This window comes from Leucopleurus acutus (genome assembly GCF_964270905.1).
Source record: "Leucopleurus acutus genome assembly, chromosome: 5".
Lineage (NCBI taxonomy): Eukaryota > Metazoa > Chordata > Mammalia > Artiodactyla > Delphinidae > Leucopleurus > Leucopleurus acutus.
Window position 1 is genome coordinate 75,196,591 of NC_139147.1, and position 22,565 is coordinate 75,219,155.

The window sequence follows — 22,565 nt, forward strand, 5'->3', positions numbered from 1 at the left end:
GTACTAGGTTAGATATTACAACCCTGTCATTTTACCTTTAAAGATTTTAGAGGTCATTAGATGTTTCAGAATCATCTGTGACTTTTATGTTTAGTATTTTTCTATAAAATACATCTTCAGAAAAACACGGAGGGTTCGAAAACCATTAATGAAATCCTGAAACACCTCCCCCACGACCCTGCCCCACCCTGGTCAAGGCCAGGCTCTTCCTAGCTTGGTTTGAAAATGTTGATAAGTGGTTGAGGCAGGATTTGCCAAATCTGCTAACTTCAGAATACACACTGGATATTTTGGACTAACTGTGTTTCATTTTTAAATCGCATGCTGGAGCTGGGAGGGACATCATATCATGGGTATGGAAGCTGAGGTTCAGAGAGAAGTGACTTCTCAAGGTCACGGTGCTTTGAGTTCTTACTCACATATGCACTTATGAGAAGATGCTGTGCCTACCTTTCTGTAAGCTAAAGAATCATAAAGCCTTTTTCAGAGATGGAATTGGAGGCTATAAATACGTATTGATGTACAGTACTGTGGTTCCCATTAAAGTCCAAATCGAGTCTATTTCTCCTGGCAGACCAGGAAGGCATTAAATGCAGACAAGAGCACACAGCTCCCTCCTATGTGAACTTACAAAACAAAACAAAACAAAACAGGTGTGACAGGTCAGGTTCCTTTCTCTAGGGAATCCATAGACTGATAAAAATCCTTTCGTGCTGGGACTTTTACAAAGCCAAGTGCAATTTTCCTAATGAAATTGCCCCTAGTATACTGGAACATATCCCTGATCTTATACTGTCCTTTCTACAAATGGAGGTGGAGGGCTTCAATAAGCTTTATTCTCTAAGCTTTATTCTTTATTTGGTTACTTTCACAACTCATTCACCACCTTGTATTGCCACTTAACCCACTGAAATCTGCCCCTCCCAGTGTGCTGGCAAGGGTCACAAATGTCCCAATTGGCAAATCCAATGGATTCTTTAAATTTCACATCTTATTGGCCTATCTGCTGCATTTAACCATTCTGACCATCTCTTCCTTCTGAAAACACTCTTCTAACTGTCCAAGTCAGTGCTGACTCTCCACGTCCTTCTACCACTGACAATACCATTCAGCTTCCTACACTTCTCCTCTTCCTCCACCTCTTTGATTTTTGATGTTGTTCAGGGGTCCTGGACCTTTCCTTTTCTAACCTTTCACTTGAACCCTAAGTAATCTTGTCTTTTCCTGTGGCTTTAATTATTGTTTATAAGGTGATGACCTGTGACTAAATATCTCTGGTCAAGCCCTCTCCCCTGAGCTCCAGACCCAAATAAATATCTAACTGCCTACAAAGCATCTCGACATGGTCATTCCACAAGGCATCTCCAAATCAGGGACCGAAAGGCAATTCCTTCCTCCTTCCTCCTATAATCCCTGTGTTGATGATTAATGCTACCCTCTGCTCTTTCTTCCAAGTCAGAAACCAGGAAGCCATTTAGAATTCCTCTGTCCCTATGATCTGCCAATATAAAAATCTCCCCAAGTTTTGTAGCTGCTCAATTTCTTATTTCTCAAAACGAGTGCCTCTTTTCTACTCCTACTGCCAGTTGCCATAGTTCAGACCTTGTCCTCTTTAAGCAGGACTCTTGTGATTTTTTTCTCAACTGGATATCCAGCCTCCAACCTCATCAGACTTCAATTTATTCCCTGTACTGCAGACAGAGTACACTCTCTTTGTACGTAAATGTCCTAGTACTCTCCTGAATCAAACAGCTAAATATCTCCCTATTTCCCTCCTGCCACCAATGCCTATAGAAAAACATTTAAGCACTTAAGTATGTGCATGCAGGGCCTTCCACGCTTTGGCTCCTACATAGCTCTCATGACCTCTCATTCCCTAGACCCCACAACTTGCTATTCCCTAAATCTTTATTTCCAGTCTATTTCAGCATCTCTGTTTCATTTTACAATACTCATAGTATTTATAATATGACATTATACTTATTTGTTTCCATGGCTGTCTCCCCCTGTGGACTACAAACCTCTTAACAAGAACTATGCTTCTCCTTGTATCCCCTATACCAAGGGTTGTTCCTGCCACGTGGCAGCCTCCAAAAAATGCCTGCTGTGTGATGAGTCAGTATTTGCATGTTTAAGTGAGTGAAGGCCTCCCACCTCACAAAATGAGATGCTTGTTTTCTGTAGGAGAAAGTATTCCAGTCACTAAAACTCCATTACCTAAGATGGATAGCTCTGTGCCCTGGAAAACACAGAGTGAAGCGGATTACAAACGGCATGTCCTCTTCTGTGGAACAGAGGTTATCCAGGCCAGGGGGGCTTGCTCTGGCGCCGTGAAAGCAGTAGTGCTGCAGACAGGTTAGTTAGCATCTCCTTCATTTTATTATTTTGATGAAATATTTTTGCTCAGTTTGTCTAGTGCCTTAAATGAATTAGGTAAGGAGCAGTCTTTAGATGACAGACCCCATATATGTAAATATAGATATTTAAAATGTGAATTGAGCTATGGCCTATACCTTTTAGTAAAAATAATAACATTGATGACAACAATTATTATTCATATGCTTTGTAATTTATAAACTATTTCCACATATCAAATTATCAGAACAAAGATGCCTGTCCTCATTTTGTACATGAATAGGCTGGGGCCTGCACAATTCAACTGAAGTTTAAAAAGGATCACACAGCCGCTCACTGACAGAGCTGGACCTAGAGCTTAGGTATTCTAACCCAGAGAACGAATCTCAACTTCTTTCCAGGCAGGACTAGAAACTGAAAACTTGATGATGAAAAGTATTAGAAATTGAATCCATCTGTATTTACTGGGCCATTTAATTTAAATTCGGATGTTCTGTGCATGTGTGTGTGTGTGTGTGTGTGCATGTCCATGCACACTTACAAATCCTTTCCTTAAAATGAAGCTGTATTTGGAAAAGCTGTGCTCTGCCCCCATACGGTGCTTTCCTATCTCTGGGATGCATTGAAATTAAAAGTATAAGGAAGGAAAGCCAGAGAGGAATAGGCTCTGAAAGAGCTAAGGTACATCCATTCTAGCACTTAGGTATTTGGCCAATTATCCTTTAATTGCATTTGGGCTTAAGCACTGTTTAAGTATCTCTAGAGAAAACAAAGGCTGTGTTGAGGATTAGAAGAGCACTAACAGTAGTATTTGTCATCCTGAGAGTATGAGGTGTGTGTTTGCTGCTTCAGGATTCAACACTGCAAAGGGGGACCTCGTGAGATCTATTCTGTACCCGAAGCCGATGAATTTTAAGCTCTACAGGGATGCCATCAGGTTCCTCCTGTGCCTCGTAGGGACAGCCACCATCGGGATGATCTATACTTTGTGCGTCTATGTGCTCAGTGGGGTAAACAGCTTTTGTTCTTTTACTACATGCACACGTACACTCATCTATAATTTATACTCTCCATGTTGACCTTAATATAAGTCGCAGTTTTCAAACCTGGGAAAGCGAAGCCAAACACTGAAACCTGCTTATATACTCCCAGATGCCCAATATAAGCAATTGATCACCAAGTTCCGTAATAGCCATCAGATCTAGTGGGATAAAACAGTTTGTTTATTGAGATATCAACATGCCTCTACTCTTGGACTTTTCCTTACACTGTTTTTTCATCTTCAATCTGAGGATGTTTATTCCAATAGTGTAGTATTTTATAGCTGTTAAACGAGGAATTTAAAATAAAACCCAGTGTTGGTGAGATCATGGCAAACTGGTACATTGTTCTCCGCTGGTAGTAGTATGAACTGTTACAAGCTTTTTCATTGCACTTTGGCAAAATCTATTGAGAGCCCTAAACATGTTCATACCCTTTAAACCACGTTTGGCCCACTCACATCATTTCTAGGAATTTGACCTAAAGAAGTAAACAAAAAGGAAGAAAAAAGTCATATGCATAAAAGTGTTCACGGTTGATCTATCTGTAATAGCTAAAGAGGGACTTTATCTTCCCAGGAACCTCCGGAGGAGGTGGTGAAGAAAGCCCTTGATGTCATCACAATTGCGGTTCCTCCCGCTCTACCTGCTGCCCTGACCACAGGCATCATCTATGCCCAGCGGAGGCTGAAGAAGAGAGGCATCTTTTGTATTAGCCCCCAGAGGATTAATGTATGTGGACAATTAAACCTTGTCTGCTTTGACAAGGTATGTGTGTTTCATTCTTATCCTCAGTGACATTTTTATTATCATTGTCATCATGCACAGGTACTTTACACTCTTGTGAGGCAGGAAACATTAGATGTGGGTACTGGGTACCTGACTTCATTTTGTCTCTGGTTGGATGTGTGATCTAGGACAGATACATCTCTTGAGCTTTCAGATTCTAGGGTTTAGAGAAGGAAGAGTAGAGACGGAATAGGTGAATATTTTAAGGTTCTTCCACCTCTAATATTCTATGAAACACAATGAATTAAAATAGCATTCTATCCCTCTGTAGTCAATACCCTCATGCAAAGAACAAAATTTAAGACTTTTATTACGGTTACTACTGTATCCCTAATGCTAGGACCGTTACCTGGCACACAGTCAGTGCTCAGTAAATATTCATTGAATTAATGAATGAATAAAAAAGAAAGAGTTTATTTAGCTGTGTCTTACTATGAGACTTGGTTAAAATAAATCCCCAGTCAATCCCTTACTATAGTTTCCCATCTGCAGTGTATTGCTTAAAATAATCCTTGATCCCATGCCAGTTACTCCCAATCAGCCTCTTATTCTACCTTCTCCTGAATATATTCTTTTTGTCTATATACACTTGTGCTGGCGTGAAGGTGAGAGCTGTAAGAGGGTAAGATGGAAATGAAGGGCTGTTTTCTGCCTGGGTCTTAATTTATAAAGGTGACTAAGTGACCACAGGCAGAGGTCGATGCCATTGAAAGAAGAGTTTAATGTTACTCACAGTTCCCCTAGACGGAAGAGCCGTGTCTCACCAGGCAAGGCCCCAGGAGGAATGCCAGATTTTGATCAGGAAGCAAAGCAGGAGTGAGGGGAGTGCTTGGGTTATGGCCTTTATAGGAGTTTCTGCAGGAAGGGCAAGACAGAGCAGGGTACACAGCTGACAATTGGCTAGTGTGAATGATTTTGGTGGGCTTTGGGCTATAGGAATGGTCTTTAGTTGTCTTGTAGCTGGTGCTGGGTTGATTAAGTCAGAGAGACTGTTTCCTGGGGAATCTGGTCAGATAGAGAAGGTATGACTCCTTTACTGGTTAGTTTGCATATCAAAGACATGCTGTTGGCCGAGACCCTGGTTATCTCTAAGAATTGGCTAGCCCCAAGGAGGCAGTCTGTCCGTCAGAAAGGTTTCTTAAGTTAAACTTTTGGTGGTGGGCACACTGTATGGTATACAGAAGTAGAACTATAATGCTGTGCACACAAAACTTATATAATTTTAGTTGTAACATATAATGTAAACCACCGTTTTCACAATTAAAAATAGATTTAAAAGAGAGAGAGATTTTGTAACATGTCAAATATCATAATATACAGAAAATTCGAAAAGATATAAAACCCGAGGACATTGTAGGCAGGCGAATGTGGGCAAGGAGTCAGGAGAGCAATAGAGTGTGATTTTGATCAGAGCAGAACATTAGTAACAGGAGAGGGTGTTGTAGACTTCAAATGTATGCCTAAGAAATTTTTACATACTCTTTAGGCAGTGGGGAGCCATTGAAGGTGTTTTCTCTTCTTTTTTTATTGTTGCCTTCCATTTTCTTAATTTATTTTTTATTGTGGCAAAAGATGCATAACATAAAATTTACCGTTTTAACCATTTTTGTGTGGCTTTAAGTGTATTCACATTTCTGTGCAACCATCACCACTATCCATCTCCAGAGCTTCTTCCCTCTTCCCAAACGGAAACTCAGTACCCATTAAACTGTACAGTGAAGGTTTTTGAAAGCAGAGAATTAATGGAATCAGAGCTGTATTTTATAATTACTTGTAATTACTTTATAATTACTTGTATTTTATAATTACTTGAATGACAGAGAGATCTACCAAGAACAGAAGGTTAATATGGCTGTTGCCACCATCTCAATGTTATTTCGTGATCAAACTAGCATCATAAGAAAAGATGTTCTGGTTCTAGGATCATGTTATCCTTGGACTTGGAAAACGAAACAGGGGGTGGGAAAGATAATTGTGATATGAATTTGAATAAAAAATTAAGTAATAATTATGAGCAATTATCATTATTCTCAGCTCTTACTCTATGCCAGACATTAAGTTAAGCACTTTGTAGTATCTCATTTAATTTTTAAAACAACCCTATATGATTATGACCATGTTACTGATAAGGGCTCTGATGTTTAGGGGGATTAAATAATTGGCCCAGGTCACACAGCTGGTGTTTTAGCCCAGTCCAAGCTCTTCATCACCGTGCTGAGAGAAATACCAACAAACCGCTTTTTACCAAATAGATGTCAAATAGCAAACTATAATATTTCTTTAGAACAGTGAAAAATTCTACTTCCATTACTTGTTTCTGATGACATACTTTTAACTTTTGCTGTAAGTGCTGGGACTCACCCATTTTTAAAAAATTGTATTGAAGTATAGTTGATTTACAATGTTGTGTTTAGTTTCTGCTGCACAGCAAAGTGACTCAGCTATACATATATATATTCTTTTCCTTATTCTTTTCCATTACGGTTTATCACAGGATACTGAATATATTTCCCTGTGCTATACAGTAGAACCCTGTTTTTTATCCATCCTATATATAATAGTTTGCATCTGTTAATCCCAAACTCCCAATCCATCCCTCTGTCACTGCCCCCATCCTTGGCAACCACGAGGCTGTTCTCTTTATCTGTGGAGACTCACCCATTTTATAGCTCTTAAAAGCAGGCTTGCCAAGGACTCTCCCATCCATTCAGTCTTCTGTTAAGTTCTCGAAACAAGCCTCTGAAATATGTAAGGCAGGTACCGTTTTCTTCCCTTTATTGCTGAGAACACTAAAGTTCAAAGAGATTAAGTGCCAGCTTGTCACACAACTGCTGTGAGTTCATCAAATCTTCCACCCAGGACTCCAGATACCCACCTTATTGTGTCCTTCCTTGAAGAGCTGATCTTGATCATGTGTTGTGACATATATCTTCCTGTTAAAACGTAGCTTATCAGTGTCACTGTGGGGCTGCTGCATCTTCAGAGTCAACCGAGATCTTGTTTCTGTTTAGACAGGTACCTTAACAAGGGATGGCTTGGATCTCTGGGGAGTCGTGCCCTGTGATAGGAGTGGGTGAGTACTTGGGACCAAATGCATTGTCATTTCTCTTTTCCCAGAACTCTTTGTTTTTCTTCCTGAATACTAATAATGGAAAGATTTTGGCACTGGCTTTGGTGAGCAGTAGTTGCCAGAGTATCTTCATTTAATTTCTCTTCTTGACTACTTCCAAAGCTCACTAAAACGTGCATATTTCCTCCACCCCAGTCCCAGCCCCGGGACACTCACAGAACCAAGGAGATGAAGGGCAAGTTTTGACACTGCATTTAAATCTTTGCTAAAATGTGATTTGCTGTCAGCATATTAGTTCAGGGCCAGTGTGTGTCATTTGGACAGTACCAAGACACTGTCCTTCAAGGAGGTAACATTTCTTGTACAAACTGAAGCTTTTCCATGTGCTAGGAGGAACACTGCCCTGACTTGTAGACACTGAATTTCAGAACGAGGAACATCTGTGGAACCACAGCTAGTGTACTTCATTTTCCTTGGTATTCTAGTTCTGGCAACACTGCTTTCTGGCTGCCAGAAACTCCTCTTTTCTGGCCAGAATGGACTCCGTTTTGGCAGTTTACAACTTAACGTGGTAAAGATTTCCATGTCCCTCTGCTGGGGCTCTCTTGTTTGAGTTTGCTTCTCTGCCTGGTTTTTCTCCCCACTGCAACTTCCAGCCTTATCAGAACACGAACATATGACAAATTCAGGTTTTGAGGGTTTTTTTTTTTTTAATTGAGGTATAGGTGATTTCAGGTTTTTTTAAATTAATTTTTTTGTCTTTTTTTTTTTGCTTTTGAATTTCATTTTATTTATTTTTTTATACAGCAGGTCCTCATTAGTCATCCATTTTATACACATCAGTATATGCATGTCAATCCCAATCGCCCAATTCATCACACCACCACCCCACCCCCTGACGTTTTCCCCCCTTGGTATCCATACGTTTATTCTCTGCATCTGTGTCTCAATTTCTGCCTTGCAAACCAGTTCATCTGTACCATTTTTCTAGGTTCCACATATATGCGTTAACATACAATATTTGTTTTTTTCTTTCTGACTTACTTCACTCTGTATGACAGTCTCTAGATCCATCCACATCCCTGCAAATGACCCAATTTCGTTCCTTTTTATGGCTGAATAATATTCCATCGTATATATGTACCACTTCTTCTTTATCCATTCATCTGTCGATGGGCATTTAGGTTGCTTCCATGACCTGGCTATTGCAAATAGTGCTGCAATGAACATTGGGGTGCATGTGTCTTTTCGAATTATGGTTTTCTCCAGATATATGCCCAGGAATGGGATTGCTGGATTATATGGTAGCTCTATTTTTAGTTTTTTAAGGAATCTCCATACTGTTCTCCGTAGTGGCTGTATCAATTTACATCCCCAGCAACAGGGTAGGAGAGTTCCATTTTCTCCACACCTTCTCCAGCATTTATTGTTTGTAGATTTTTTGATGATGGCCATTCTAACCGGTGTGAGGTGATACCTCATTGTAGCTTTGATTTGCATTTCTCTAATAATTAGTGATGTTGAGCGTCTTTTCATGTGCCACTTAGCCATCTGTACGTCTTTTTTGGAGAAATGTCTGCTTAGATCTTCCTCCCATTTTTTGGTGGGGTTGTTTGTTTTTTAGATATTGAGCTGCGTGAGCTCAGGTTTTGTTTTTTGTTTTTTTGAGGCAAAGGAATACGACTTTATTCGGAAAGCCAGCAGGTTTTGTTTTTTTAATGAAAATATTTCCCTCTCATACTTGCAACCTAAATCACAAAGCATCTTATACATAAAAGGTACCTAATGATTCTTCTGCATTATGCAAATGACATATGATTTATCCATAAAATGTTTTAATTATATATGTTTAACACATTTTCATATTAATGTATTATTTATAAACAAGTCCATTTCTGGAGTTGAAAAACTAATCCTGGTGCTTCTAACCATTTTAGTCTATAGAAGGAGGCTGTTACAAGTGGTAACTTTCTAAAGTTCTTTTCATTTTCTCTTGAAGATAGATTTGGATATATACCTGGTCTTCTTGTTTTTAGTATTTTCCTGTTTCAGTGTCTATAAAAAATATATGCATTTATTCAAATATGTAAGCATTCGGAGAGCAGTCTTTTTCTTATTTATATTTGTGTCCCTAATGCCATATAGCACTATAGCAGGCACACATAGTGGATTCACAATAAATGTTTGTTTATTTAAAGTGAACTTAATATGTTCCATCTTTTGAATGCTCTTCTCCTTATTGAATTGACATCCTCTTATTCACAAAACTTTTAAAACTTTCTGTTTCTAAAAGTGACTTGTCAAATTTAAATAAAAATAATTGATATACTAGATTATTGATAGATTAATCCAACCTGTCACTCTCCTAGCCCCTCCCTCCTTTCCCTCCTTCAAAAAGGTCAAAGTTGGCTCTAAATGACTAAAAGAGCAATTAAACGTTTTTTAAAAATTTTTTTAAAGTATTTATTTATTTATTTGGCTGCATCAGGTCTTAGTCACGGCACATGGGCTCTTCGTTGTGATGTGCAGGCTTCTCTCTAACTGTGGTGCGCAGGCTCAGTAGTTCCAGCCTGTGGGCTCTCTAGTTGTGGCACATGGGCTCTAGAGCTCATGGGCTCAGTAGTTGCGGCGCTCAGTCTTAGCTGCCCCACGTCATGTGGGATCTTAGTTCCCTGACCAGGGATTGAACCCACGTCCCTTGCATTGGAAGATGGATTTTTAACCACTGGACCACCAGGGAATTCCCCCAAAGTTTTTTTAATTGACAAATTTAACTGATAGAATAAGAGAAAACAGATTAAATTCTAAGCAAGAAGTCAGCACCTGACTTCGTCGCTGTTAAATATCTTATTGTAAACTGTAAGCTCATTTCTAATAATTCTTATCTTTTCCAAAGAGGGCCTGCCTAACGTGCCAGGTACTTCAAAGTCATTGGAAGTCTACCTGAGCTACCTGGTCTTGATAAGTCATAAACATTCAAATAATAGTTCAAGGTCAGGGATGACAGAGGGTTCTATTTATTTCTGTGCAAACCAGGGTCTGGCCCGATCCTCCCAAACTCAGAACTGTGTATTCAGAATTACATACGGAAGACAGTTTGTGTGCCATCTTAAAGATAAGATTCTTTTTTCCTGATCTGTGTTTGCTTTACAGCGTGAGCTTGAGAATCTGTGTTCATCACTGATGGTGACTGCTTCCTTTTAGATGTTTACTAAAATACTAGAGACATATTGTAACCACTGAGATAACTTGATCTTTCAGTATATAATGATATGATCAACAGGCTCAGTAGAGAGGTTTTTGAGCTCTTAAGGAAGCTTGAATGAGGAAACCAGGAAGAAATGTGGCTGAATTACGAGTTAACATTCTGATGTACATGCTTTCAGGAACAAAATGCTAGAGCAACCGAAGGAAAGGCAGGGTCCATATCATGAGAGATAATAGTCTGATCCTGGAGACCGTGTTTTAAGACAAACTCTGGTAAATAGTAAAAATGACAAATTCTTTCAAGAAACAGTAACTAGGAAGGTCAGAGGTCTGGAAACTGTACATTGGAAGCACAGCTAGAGGTTCCTGTGTAATCCCAGAGGAAGGGAGTATTAAAGGGGGTACAGCCAAGCTGGCCACAGATCTGAAGGAAGTTGACATGTGGAGGAGGAGGAACAAGTAGATTCTGACTGGCTCCAAGCATCAGATTTGGCCTTAATCCAGGAAGAACCTTCAGCCGCTCAGGGTCCACCAAATAGTATGGCCTGCCTTGTGAACCACTTACTGTGCTAAACATGTAAGAAGGGACTGACCAATAAGGTCCAGAGGACATCCTTTTGTAGGCCCAGTGCCAAACTTGATGACTTCAACTCTGAGTTAGTAAAAGAACCCTGCATATGATGTTTGAGTTGTATCTCGGTAGATTTTAGATGAGGGGACTTTCTACAGAAAGCAATGGTGATGATGGCTGCAATATAGATCCTAGATGCCGGGGTGGAAGAGGAGAATGCCGTGTCCTTTTCAAAATGTCTTTTAAAAATTTCATTTCTTGGGGCTTCCCTGGTGGCTCAGCGGTTGAGAGTCCGCCTGCCGATGCAGGGGACACGGGTTCGTGCCCCGGTCCGGGAAGATCCCACATGCCGCGGAGCGGCTGGGCCCATGAGCCATGGCCGCTGAGCCTGCGCGTCCGGAGCCTGTGCTCAGCAATGGGAGAGGCCACGACAGTGAGAGGCCCGCGTACCGCAAAAAAAAAAAAAAAAAAAAAAAAATTCATTTCTTTACCATTATGGTCTTTCAAATTTCCAGTAACCAACTCATTCATTTATTTGCTCTTAAATTTGTTGACTGTCTGCTGTGGGCCAAACATCAGATATGTTGGAGAGAGAGATATGGAAGAGACAGCCCTGCCCTGAAGAATAGATTGAAGGAGATACACAGATATACACAAGTAGCTATAGTATGAGCTAGCCTGTTCTGTCTCACAGCATAAGAGATAAAGTGGTCTGGAAGCTCAGGTGGGAGTGGACGCACTTAGAACTAAGGGTGATACTTCTAGCTCTTTCTATACCTCTGGATTTAAATCAGTGCCAGAGAGACGTGAAGGAAAAGAGGGAAGAAAGAGCTTGAGAGAACCTCAGGATTTTTTCTCATACTCATTGAACTTATGTAAGGATGATGGATGAAGGAAGCACTATTCATTTGGGGAGATTAGAGTGTAGATATGTAATGTAACAAAGTATATCAACTTATGTTTTAAAAGGATGGTCACCTCCAGAAGCTCCATTCTGGCCTGCAGGAATAGACTAAAGCCCTTTCCCTTTTCTCCTTTAGCTTCCAGGAAGTCCACAGCTTTGCCTCGGGCAAGGCTTTGCCATGGGGCCCACTGTATGCTGCCATGGCCAGCTGCCATTCTCTGATCCTCCTGGATGGGACCATCCATGGAGACCCACTGGACCTCAAAATGTTTGAAGCTACTACCTGGGTAAGCTTCTGTTCTGCAAAGATTCTAAGAAGCTTCTTCAATGCCAGACCAAGCCAGGTGTTATCATAGCTATTCAATACTCATAAAAATGTGAGGTCTCCAATATGGAGTACATATGGCAGTGAGGGGCAAACTCATCTGAACCCCAGTTTTCTCCTCTGTACAGTGTATTTCCATATTAGGGTTATTGTGAGGATTAAGTGGAAGGACGCATTAAAAAAATCCCTGGTGCTGTGCCTGGAATATATTACCAGCTCAATAGTATTAGTATAATTATTATATAATTATTTTCTAACCCTTTCCAGCTGTAGTATGAGCCATGTCTGGTTTCAGAGTTATCTAGAACATGGGGTTTAGGAAACATCACTGTCCCCAGTGCTTAGGATAATTCGTTGTTACCAGGAGTTTTATTCCTACTACTTTAGTATTAATTTTGTCTCTAAGACTAGACAATGGAAAGGAAAACCATGAGGGATTTTGTTGAGACTCTGAGGTAGATTTCAGATCAAATGGCCTTGTTCAGGAGGAGGAATCCGGCTCTCCCGGTTCTAGTCTTGACTCTGTTCTGATTGACTCCTTCACCTCGTGAGGTCATCTCTCCTGTTGGGGTTTTCCATAACTTTAAAATGAGGGGATTGAATTAGATCAGCAGTGTTCACCTAAAAGAAAACAAAAAAGCTGAAATCTTTTCTTAAAAGGAAATTTTATTCAAAAGCATCCTACACAAAACAAATCGTTGGAGTTACTCTGGTCGAGATAGCAAAATGGGGAGTAAAAGCACAGCTTAGGGAACACACATCCCCACCTACTTAGCTACAAGCCCGCCTCCACCCCGTATAGCCTGGTTCCGCTCCAGGCCCCTGTGATACATGTGTGAGCCCCACTGAAGGAGACAATCTTTAGGGTCCCTTCCATCGCTAATAGGGCATGGTTCTGTAGCAGTCTGATGTAACTTTCTCCATCCTTCTTGGGTTACTGTTTCTGTACCTTTAAGTAGGGATTATAATTTCTTCTCAGATTTTTTTTCTGCCACTCAATGAGATGATTATAAAGCATTTTGGCATCTTTGAGTAAAAGGTTCCTCTGACTATAATTTAGGGTCTTTATTATAGCAATTCCCGAGTGTTTACTGAACATTAACCACATACATCACAGTCCCTGCCCTGCTGTACCCTGGGGATCATCAATCCAAATTAGACAGAGAGCGAAGACCAGGAGAGTGAACCAGGAGAAAAAAGGCAGAAAGGTGCGGGCTATTCACGCTCAGTGTTTTCAGGTTAAGCCCTTCAGAAATGGAGAATGAGCCTTTATGCAGCTCCTTCCAGCAGAGAAAGCAGGAGAAATTGCATGAATAATTCAGAAGTGTCTGCCCTTCAAGTTCCTAGCATTTCCGATGCATTATCTTTGTGTGTGGCGAATTAAGTCTGGTTCACCTCCGTGTAGCTGAGGGAAGAGAAAAATATTGAGACGGCTTGAGATTTTCTCAAGGGAAGGGTTTGAGCACAGTATTAGTGGATGAACAAGAAAGAAATCTCTACAATGAAACATCCTGTTTGAAATAGGAAATGGTGGTTTCCGGGAATGATTTCCACATCAAGGGAGCGCCGGCATGCGCCATGGTTGTTAAGCCCTGCAAAACAGCCAGCCAGGTAAGCCCTGCCTGCTCTCCACCCCACAAAACCCAACTCAGAAGGAAAGTCCTGGCAGGCCCACAATTTTGAAAGCTCAGAGATGTGTCTTGTTTGAATTCCACATGTGAAAATTGGTGAGACCTTGTTTCCCTTATTTGCTAAGCTAAGGATTGGAAAAGGAGTAATTAATTTCCAATAGCTAGAAGCCATGTGGTGTGTCCCTCTCCATTCCCCATCCCTCACCCAGGTCCCAGTGGAAGGAATTGCAATCCTGCATCAGTTCCCATTCTCGTCAGCGCTGCAGAGGATGACAGTCATTGTCCAAGAGATGGGGGGTGACTGGCTGGCGTTCATGAAAGGTGCACCAGAGAGGGTGGCCAGCTTTTGCCAACCTGAGACAGGTAAGTGGACAGACTTATATTACAATGGGCAAATCTGTATTTCCAACCCACATACGTCCCCTCAGCATTTGATCAATGAATCCAATTGCCTACTGGCCATCACCAGTTGGATGACTCACTGGCATCTCAAACTCGGTACCAAAACCAAGCTTATCTTTCTCACTCTCTCTATTTCCCATCTTAGTGAATGAAAGTACTACTCCCCCGTCCCAGTTTAGGATTCTTCCTGGATTCCTCTCTCTCCCTCAGTGCCTCTGTCTTGTCAATTGCTAATCCATGGCCCTGTCACTCCATCACCTCAGGACCTCATCATCCCTCCACTGGATCATTTCTTAGTTGGTGAATTTATTCCCTGCCCCACAGTGTCCCCTACTCTAATTCATCCTTCACACTGTGACCAGATTGGTTTTTCTGTCACACAGTATAATTATGTTAGCACATTCCTGCTTTCATTCTTGGATTGCTTCTCATAGACTCCAGGATAATCTCCTTTAGGATCATATCTAAGGCCTTCATGATCTGACTCCTATCAAACTTCCCAGAGTTTCCTTACCACTCCTATCTTCACATCCTGTGCTCCCCCTGAGATGAACTATCAAGGTTTGCTGTCTCATGGCGCTGTGCCTGAGCACATGATGCTCCCTCAGCCAAAATGCCCTTTCCCTTCTCCATCTAATCACATCCTCCCTGTCTGATAGATGCAGCAAGTGTTTCCATAGCGTGCTGTAACTGCCTGGATCATAGCAAGGATCTCATTCGATTGTATTGTTAGTCTACTGGCTGTTACCCTACTAGACAAAGATCCTCAGAGTGGCAATTGCAGTGCAATCTCTGCATAGCTAATTCCTGACCCATAGTAGACTCAATAAATATTTGATGGTTAAACTGGAGAAAAAAAGAATCATACACTTTTCCCATTCTTCTTCTTCTTTTTGTTTTTTTGTTTTTTGAATGCTTCCTTTTCATTTCTGCTTCACTGGATCCCAAGAGGTCAATCGTGACAATGTAGTAATATTTAACATTCCCACTGACTTGTTTGTGTACATTTTTAGAGGTGTGTTTTCTTGGGCAAGAGTTGGATCTCTTTGTAAAGAATTTCTCTCCCAGTTCTAGCTGAGTTCATATTGCATACTAATCTTGTGTTATTTTCTGAACAGTACCAACTAGTTTTGTTAGTGAACTTCAGATTTACACGACACAGGGCTTCCGGGTCATAGGACTGGCCTACAAAAAGCTGGAAATGGACCATCATACCACTGCCTTGATGAGGTAAATGGGGTGGGGGGAATTTTGATAAAGCAGAATGGTTTCGCGGGAAGACGCAGCAGACTGGGCAGTGGACCCAGCAACACAGCTTACTGAATTTGTGTGCCTGAAATGCCTCTGAACTTAGTAAATGGGGATATAGTCATCCCTGCCCTGCCTAAATCACAAAGCTGATGTAAACACTGACTGGGAGAACTGATGAGAAAAAGCTGTATAAATGGTAAAGTATGATGTGATTGTACAGCTTTGTGAAGACAGATATACGAATACAGCCCATGTTTCAGAGGGTTTGAAATTGTGGTCATGCCCCCATTTTGAACCAAATATAAGTTTGCTTTTAAATTATTTTTGGTAATTAATTAGCTATTTGGGGATTTTATTATTTTTTATTTTATTTTATTTTTTTAACATCTTTATTGGGGTATAATTGCTTTACAATAGTATGTTAGTTTCTGCTTTATAGCACAGTGAATCAGTTATACATATGTTCCCATATCTCTTCTCTCTTGCAGCTCCCTCCCTCCCACCCTCCCCATCCCACCCCTCCAGGCGGTCACAAAGCACCGAGCTGATCTCCCTGTGCTATGTGGCTGCTTCCCACTAACTATCTACCTTACATTTGGTAGTGTATATGTGTCCATGCCTCTCTCTCGCTTTGTCACAGCTCACCCTTCCCCCTCCCCATATCCACAAGTCCGTTCTCTAGTAGGTCTGTGTCTTTATTCCTGTCTTACCCCTAGGTTCTTTATGACATTTTTTTTCTTAAATTCCATATATATGTGTTAGCATACGGTATTTGTCTTTCTCTTTCTGACTTACTTCACTCTGTATGACAGACTCTAGGTCTGTCCACCTCATTACAAATGGCTCAATTTTGTTTCTTTTTATGGCTGAGTAATATTCTATTGTATATATGTGCCACATCTTCTTTATCCATTCATCTGTCGATGGACACTTAGGTTGCTTCCATGTCCTGGCTATTGTAAATAGTGCTGCAATGAACTTTGTGGTACATGACTCTTTTTGAATTATGGTTTTCTCAGGGTATATGCCCAGTAATGGGATTACTGGGTCGTATGGTAGTTCTATTTTTAGTTTTTTGACGAACCTCCATACTGTTCTCCATAGTGGCTGTATCAATTTACATTCCCACCAAGAGTGCAAGAGGGTTCCCTTTTCTCCATACCCTCTCCAGCATTTATTGTTTGTAGATTTTTTGATGATGGCCATTCTGACCGGTGTGAGGTGATACCTCATTGTAGTTTTGATTTGCATTTCTCTAATGATTAGCGATGTTGAGCATCCTTTTGTGTGTTTGCTGGCAATCTCTATATATTCTTTGGAGAAAAGTCTATTTAGGTCTTCTGTCCATTTTTGGATTGGGTTTTTTTTTTTTTTTTTGATATTGAGCTGCATGAGCTGCTTGTATATTTTGGAGATTAATCCTTTGTCAGTTGCATCATTTGCAAATATTTTCTCTGATTCTGACGGTTGTCTTTTCGTCCAGTTTATGGTTTCCTTTGCTGTGCAAAAGCTTTTAAGTTTTACTAGGTCCCTTTGTTTATTTTTGTTTTTATTTCCATTTCTCTAGGAGGTGGGTCAAAAAGGATCTTGCTGTGTTTTATGCCTCTAAGTGTTCTCCTCTAGAGTGTTTTCCTCTAAGACTTTTATAGTGTCTGGCCTTACATTTAGGCCTTTAATCCATTTTCAGTTTATTTTTGTGTATGGTGTTAGGAAGTGTTCTAATTTCATTCTTTTACATGTAGCTGTCCAGTTTTCCCAGCACCACTTATTGAAGAGGCTGTCATTTCTCCATGTATATTCTTGCCTCCTTTATCAAAGATAAGGTGACCAAATGTGCATGGATTTATCTCTGAGCTTTCTATCCTGTTGCATTGATCTATATTTCTGTTTTTGTGCCAGTACCATACTGCCTTGATTATTGTAGCTTTGTAGTACAGTGTGAAATCAGGGAGCCTGATTCCTCCAGCTCCTTTTTTCTTTCTCAAGATTGCTTTGGCTATTCGGGGTCTGTTGTGATTCCATACAAATTGTGAAATGTTTTGTTCTAGTTCTGTGAAAAATGCTATTGGTGGTTTGGTAGGGATTGCATTGATTCTGTAGATTGCTTTGGGTAGTATAGTCATTTTCACAATGTTTATTCTTCCAATCCAAGAACATGGTATATCTCTTCATCTGTTTGTATCATCTTTAATTTCTTTCATCAGTGTCTTATAGTTTTCGGCATACAGGTCTTTTATCTCCTTAGGTAGGTTTATACCTAGGTATTTTTTTCTTTTTGTTGCAGGGGTAAATGGGAGTGTTTCCTTAATTTCTCTTTTGGATATTTCATCATTAGTGTATAGGAATGCAAGAGATTTCTGTGCATTAGTTTTTTTTTGTTTTTTGTTTTTTTTTTGCAGTACGTGGGCCTCTCACTGTCGTGGCCTCTCCCGTTGCGGAGCACAGGCTCAGTGGCCATGGCTCATGGGCCCAGCCACTCTGCGACACGTGGGATCTTCCCAGACGGGGGCATGAACCCGTCTCCCCTGCATTGGCAGGCGGACTCTCAACCACTGCGCCACCAGGGAAGTCTGTGCGTCAGTTTTGTATCCTGCTACTTTACCAGATTCATTGATTAGCTCTAGTAGTTTTCTGGTAGCATCTTTCGGATTCTCTATGTATAGTATCATGTCACCTGAAAACAGTCACAGTTTTACTTCTTTTCTGATTTGGATTCCTTTTATTTCTTTTTCTTCTCTAACTGCTGTGCCTAAAACTTCCAAAAGTATGTTGAATAATAGTGGTGAGAATGAGCAACCTTGTCTTGTTCCTGATCTTAGTGGAAATGGTTTCAATTTTTCACGATTGAGAATGACGTTGGCTGTGGTTTGTCATATATGGCCTTTATTATTTTGAGGTAAGTTCCCTCTATGCCTACTTTCTGAGGGGTTTTATCATAAATTGGTTTTGAAATTTGTCAAAAGTTTTTCTGTATCTACTGAGATGATCATATGCTTTTCCTCCTCCAATTTGTTAATATGGTGTATCACATTGATTGATTTGTATATTTTGAAGTATCCTTGCATTCCTGTGATAAACCCCACTTGATCATGGTGTATGATCCTTTTAGTGTGCTGTTGGATTCTGTTTGCTAGTATTTTGTTGATTTTTGCATGTATGTTCATCAGTGATACTAGCCTGTAGTTTTCTTTCTTTGTGGCATCTTTGTTTTGGTATCTGGGTGATGGTGGCCTCGTAGAATGAGTTTGGGAGTGTTCCTCCTTCTGATGTATTTTGGAAGAGTTTGAGAAGGATAGGTGTTAGCTCTTCTCTAAATGTTTGATAGAATTTGCCTGTGATGCCATCTGGTCCTGGCCTTTTGTTTGTTAGAAGATTTTTAATCACAGTTTCAATTTCAGTGCTTGTGATTGGTCTGTTTATATTTTCTATTTCTGCCTGATTAAGTCTTGGAAGGTTGTGCTTTTCTAAGAATTTGTACATTTCTTCCAAGCTGTGCATTTTATTGGCATGTAGTTGCTTGTAGTAATCTCTCATGAGCCTTTGTATTTCTGCATGTCAGTTGCTACTTCTCCTTTTTAATTTCTAATTCTGTTGATTAGAGTCTTGTCCCTTTTTTCCTTGATGAGTCTGGCTCATGGTTTATCAATTTTGTTTATCTTCTCAAAGAACCAGCTTTTAGTTTCATTGATCTTTGCTACTGTTTCCTTCATTTCTTTTTCATTTATTTCTGATCTGATCTTTATGATTTCTTTCCTTCTGCTAACTTTGGGGTTTTTTTGTTCTTCTTTCTCTAATTGCTTTAGCTGTAGTGTTAGGTTGTTTAGTTGAGATGTTTCTTGTTTCTTTAGGTAGGATTGTATTGCCATAAACTTCCCTCTTACAACTGTTTTTGCTGCATCCCATAGGTTTTGAGTCATCTTGTGTTAATTGTCATTTGCTTCTAGGTATTTTTTGCTTTCCTGTTTGATTTCTTCAGTGATCTCTTGGTTATTTAGTAGTGTATTGTTTAGCCTCCATGTGTTTGTATTTTTTACAGATTTTTTTCCTGTACTTGATATCTAGTCTCATAGCGTTGTGGTCAGAAAAGATACTTGATATGATTTCAATTTCCTTAAATTTACCAAGGCTTGATTTGTGACTGAAGATAGGATCTATCCTGGAGAATGTTCCATGAGCACTTGAGAAGAAAGTGTATTCTGTTGTTTTTGCATGGAATGTCCTATAAATATCAATTAGTCCACCTCATCTAATGTGTCGTTTAAAGCTTGTGTTTCCTTATTTATTTTAATTTTGGATGATCTGTCCAATGGTGAAAGTGGGGTGCTTAAGTCCCCTACTATTATTTTGTTACTGTCGATTTCCCCTTTTATGGCTGTTAGCATTTGCGTTATGTATTGAGGTTCTCCTATGTTGGGTGCATACATATTTACAATTGTTATATCTTCTTCTTGGATCGATCCCTTGATCATTATATAGTGTCCTTCTTTGTCTCTTGTAATAGTCTTTATTTTAAAGCCTATTTTGTCTGATATGAGATTACTACTCCAGCTTTCTTTTGATTTCCATTTGCATGGAATACCTTTTTCCATCTCCTCACTTTCAGTCTGTATGTGTCCCTAGGTCTGAAGCCAGTCTCTTGTAGACAGCATACGTATGGGTCTTGTTTTTGTATCCATTCCGCCAGTCTATGTTTTTTGGTTGGAGCGTTTAATCCATTTACATTTAAGGTAGTTATCGATATGTATTTTCCTATTATCACTTTCTTAATTGTTTTGGGTTTGTTATTTTAAGTCTTTTCCTTCTTTTGTGTTTCTGCCTAGAGAAGTTTTTTAGCACTTATTGTAAAGCTGGTTTGGTGGTGCTGAATTCTCAGCTTTTGATTATCTTTAAAGGTTTTATTTTCTCCCTCAAATCTGAATGATATCATTGCTGTGTAGAATAATCTTGGTTGTAGGTTTTTCCCTTTCATCACTTTAAATATGTCCTGCCACCCCCTTCTGGCTTGCAGATCAGCTGTTAACCTTATGGGGATTTTCTTGTATGTTAATTGTTGCCTTTCTCTTGCTGCTTTTAATATTTTTTCTTTGTATTTAATTTTTGATAGTTTGATTAATATGTATCATGGCATGTTTCTCCTTGGATTTATCCTGTATGGGACTCTCTGCCCTTCCTGGACTTGATTGACTATTTCCTTACCCATATTGGGGAAGTTTTCAACTATAATCTCTTCAAATATTTTCTCCATCCCTTTCTTTTTCTCTTCTTCTTCTGGGACCCCTATAATTTGAATGTTGGTGTGTTTAATGTTGTCGAAGTGGTCTCTGAGATTGTCCTCAATTCTTTTCATTCTTTTTTCTTTATTCTGCTCTGTGTTATTTCCACTATTTTATCTTCCAGGTCACTTATCGTTCTTCTGCCTCAGTTATTCTGCTATCCATTCCTTCTAGATAATTTTTAATTTCATTTATTGTGTTGTTCATCGTTGTTTATTTGCTCTTTAGTTCTAGGTCCTTGTTAAACGTTTCTTGTATTTTCTCCATTCTATTTCTAAGATTTGGGATCAACTTTACTATCATTACTCTGAATTATTTTTCAGGCAGACTGCCTATTTCCTCTTCATTTGTTTTGTCTGGTGGGTTTTTACCTTGCTCCTCCATCTGCTGTGTGTTTCTCTATCTTCTCATTTTACTTAACTGACTGTGTTTGGGGTCTCCTTTCAGGCTGCAGGTTCATAGTTCCCGTTGTTTTTGGTGTCTGCCCCCAGTGGCTAAGGTTGGTTCAGTGGGTTGTGTAGGCTTTATGGTGGAGGGGACTAGTGCCTGTGTTCTGGTGGATGAGGCTGGATCTTGTCATTCTGGTCGGCAGGACCATGTCTGGTGGTATGTTTTGGGGTGTATGTGAACTTATTATGATTTTAGGCAGCTTCTCTGCTAATGGGTGGGGTTGTGTTCCTGTCTTGCTAATTGTTTGGCATAGGGTGTTCAGCACTGTACTTTGCTGGTCATTGAGTGGAGCTGGGTCTTTGTGTTGAGATGGAGATCTCGGGGAGAGCTTTCACCGTTTTATATTACATGGGGCCAGGAGGTCTCTGGTGGACCAATGTCCTGAACTCAGCTCTCCAACCTTAGAGGCTCAAGCCTGATACCCGGCCAGAGCACCAAGACCCTGTCAGCCACATGGCCATGTACGTGGGGAGTTTCTTGCTTTGGGGATGTCTGAGGTCTTCTGCCAGCGTTCAGTAGGTGTTCTGTAGTAGATGTTCCACATGTAGATGTATTTCTGATTTATTTGTGGGGTGGAAGTTGTTCTCCACATCTTACTCCTCCGCCATCTTGAAGGCGCCTCACCTCACTTATGGTATTTTCTCCCAGAGCTAGAACTCTCTGGTGGCTGTTAACAGGTATGGTGATGAAAATCACCACAGAAGATGGAAGACAGCTTTGTGGTCATTTAATTCATTCTCTACAAAGATTAAAGTTAATCTCATCCTTAATAAGCATCCTCTCTTCATTTCAGTTCTGTCAGAACAAAAGTCTCTATATCCTTGTGCCCTCTCCTGTTTTCTTTCTGGATAGTTTCTGCACACATTCAGTGTCCCAGGAATGGTGCATGAACGAGTGAGTGGGGACCACTCTGAGAGGAAGATATCTGACTTTGTTTTTGTTTTGCTTCCTGTAAGAAAGACTGTAATGTGTGATTTCTGTTCCATCATCCATATACTTCCAGGGACCAGGTAGAATCAGACCTGATATTTCTGGGATTGCTGATCTTGGAGAATCGACTGAAGGAAGAGACAAAACCTGCCCTGGAAGAGCTTATCTCAGCCCGGATAAGGACTGTAATGATCACAGGTATAGAACAAAGTGTCTGTGAAAACAGGAAGAATTTGATGTGGAAATAGACAGAGATTCACTCATTTAGCAAATCTTGTTGACTTGCTACTATGGGCCAGACACTGTTCTAGACACTGGATATGGACAACAAAATAGGCAAAGTTATTACTCTGAGCATCCTTTTACA

At 40.2% G+C, this 22,565-nt stretch overlaps 1 protein-coding gene across 1 annotated transcript in view; it reads left to right on the plus strand.

The window, feature by feature from the left end:
- Positions 1–22,565, plus strand: part of ATP13A4 (ATPase 13A4) — a 144,018-nt gene that overhangs the window by 92,352 nt on the left and 29,101 nt on the right. The window contains exons 10-18 of the mRNA XM_082839399.1: positions 2,185–2,355; positions 3,208–3,365; positions 3,975–4,163; positions 7,196–7,257; positions 12,073–12,223; positions 13,786–13,872; positions 14,102–14,255; positions 15,413–15,524; positions 22,272–22,396. Of these exons, the coding sequence (XP_082695525.1) occupies positions 2,185–2,355; positions 3,208–3,365; positions 3,975–4,163; positions 7,196–7,257; positions 12,073–12,223; positions 13,786–13,872; positions 14,102–14,255; positions 15,413–15,524; positions 22,272–22,396 (1,209 nt within the window). The remainder of the gene's footprint in view (positions 1–2,184; positions 2,356–3,207; positions 3,366–3,974; positions 4,164–7,195; positions 7,258–12,072; positions 12,224–13,785; positions 13,873–14,101; positions 14,256–15,412; positions 15,525–22,271; positions 22,397–22,565) is intronic.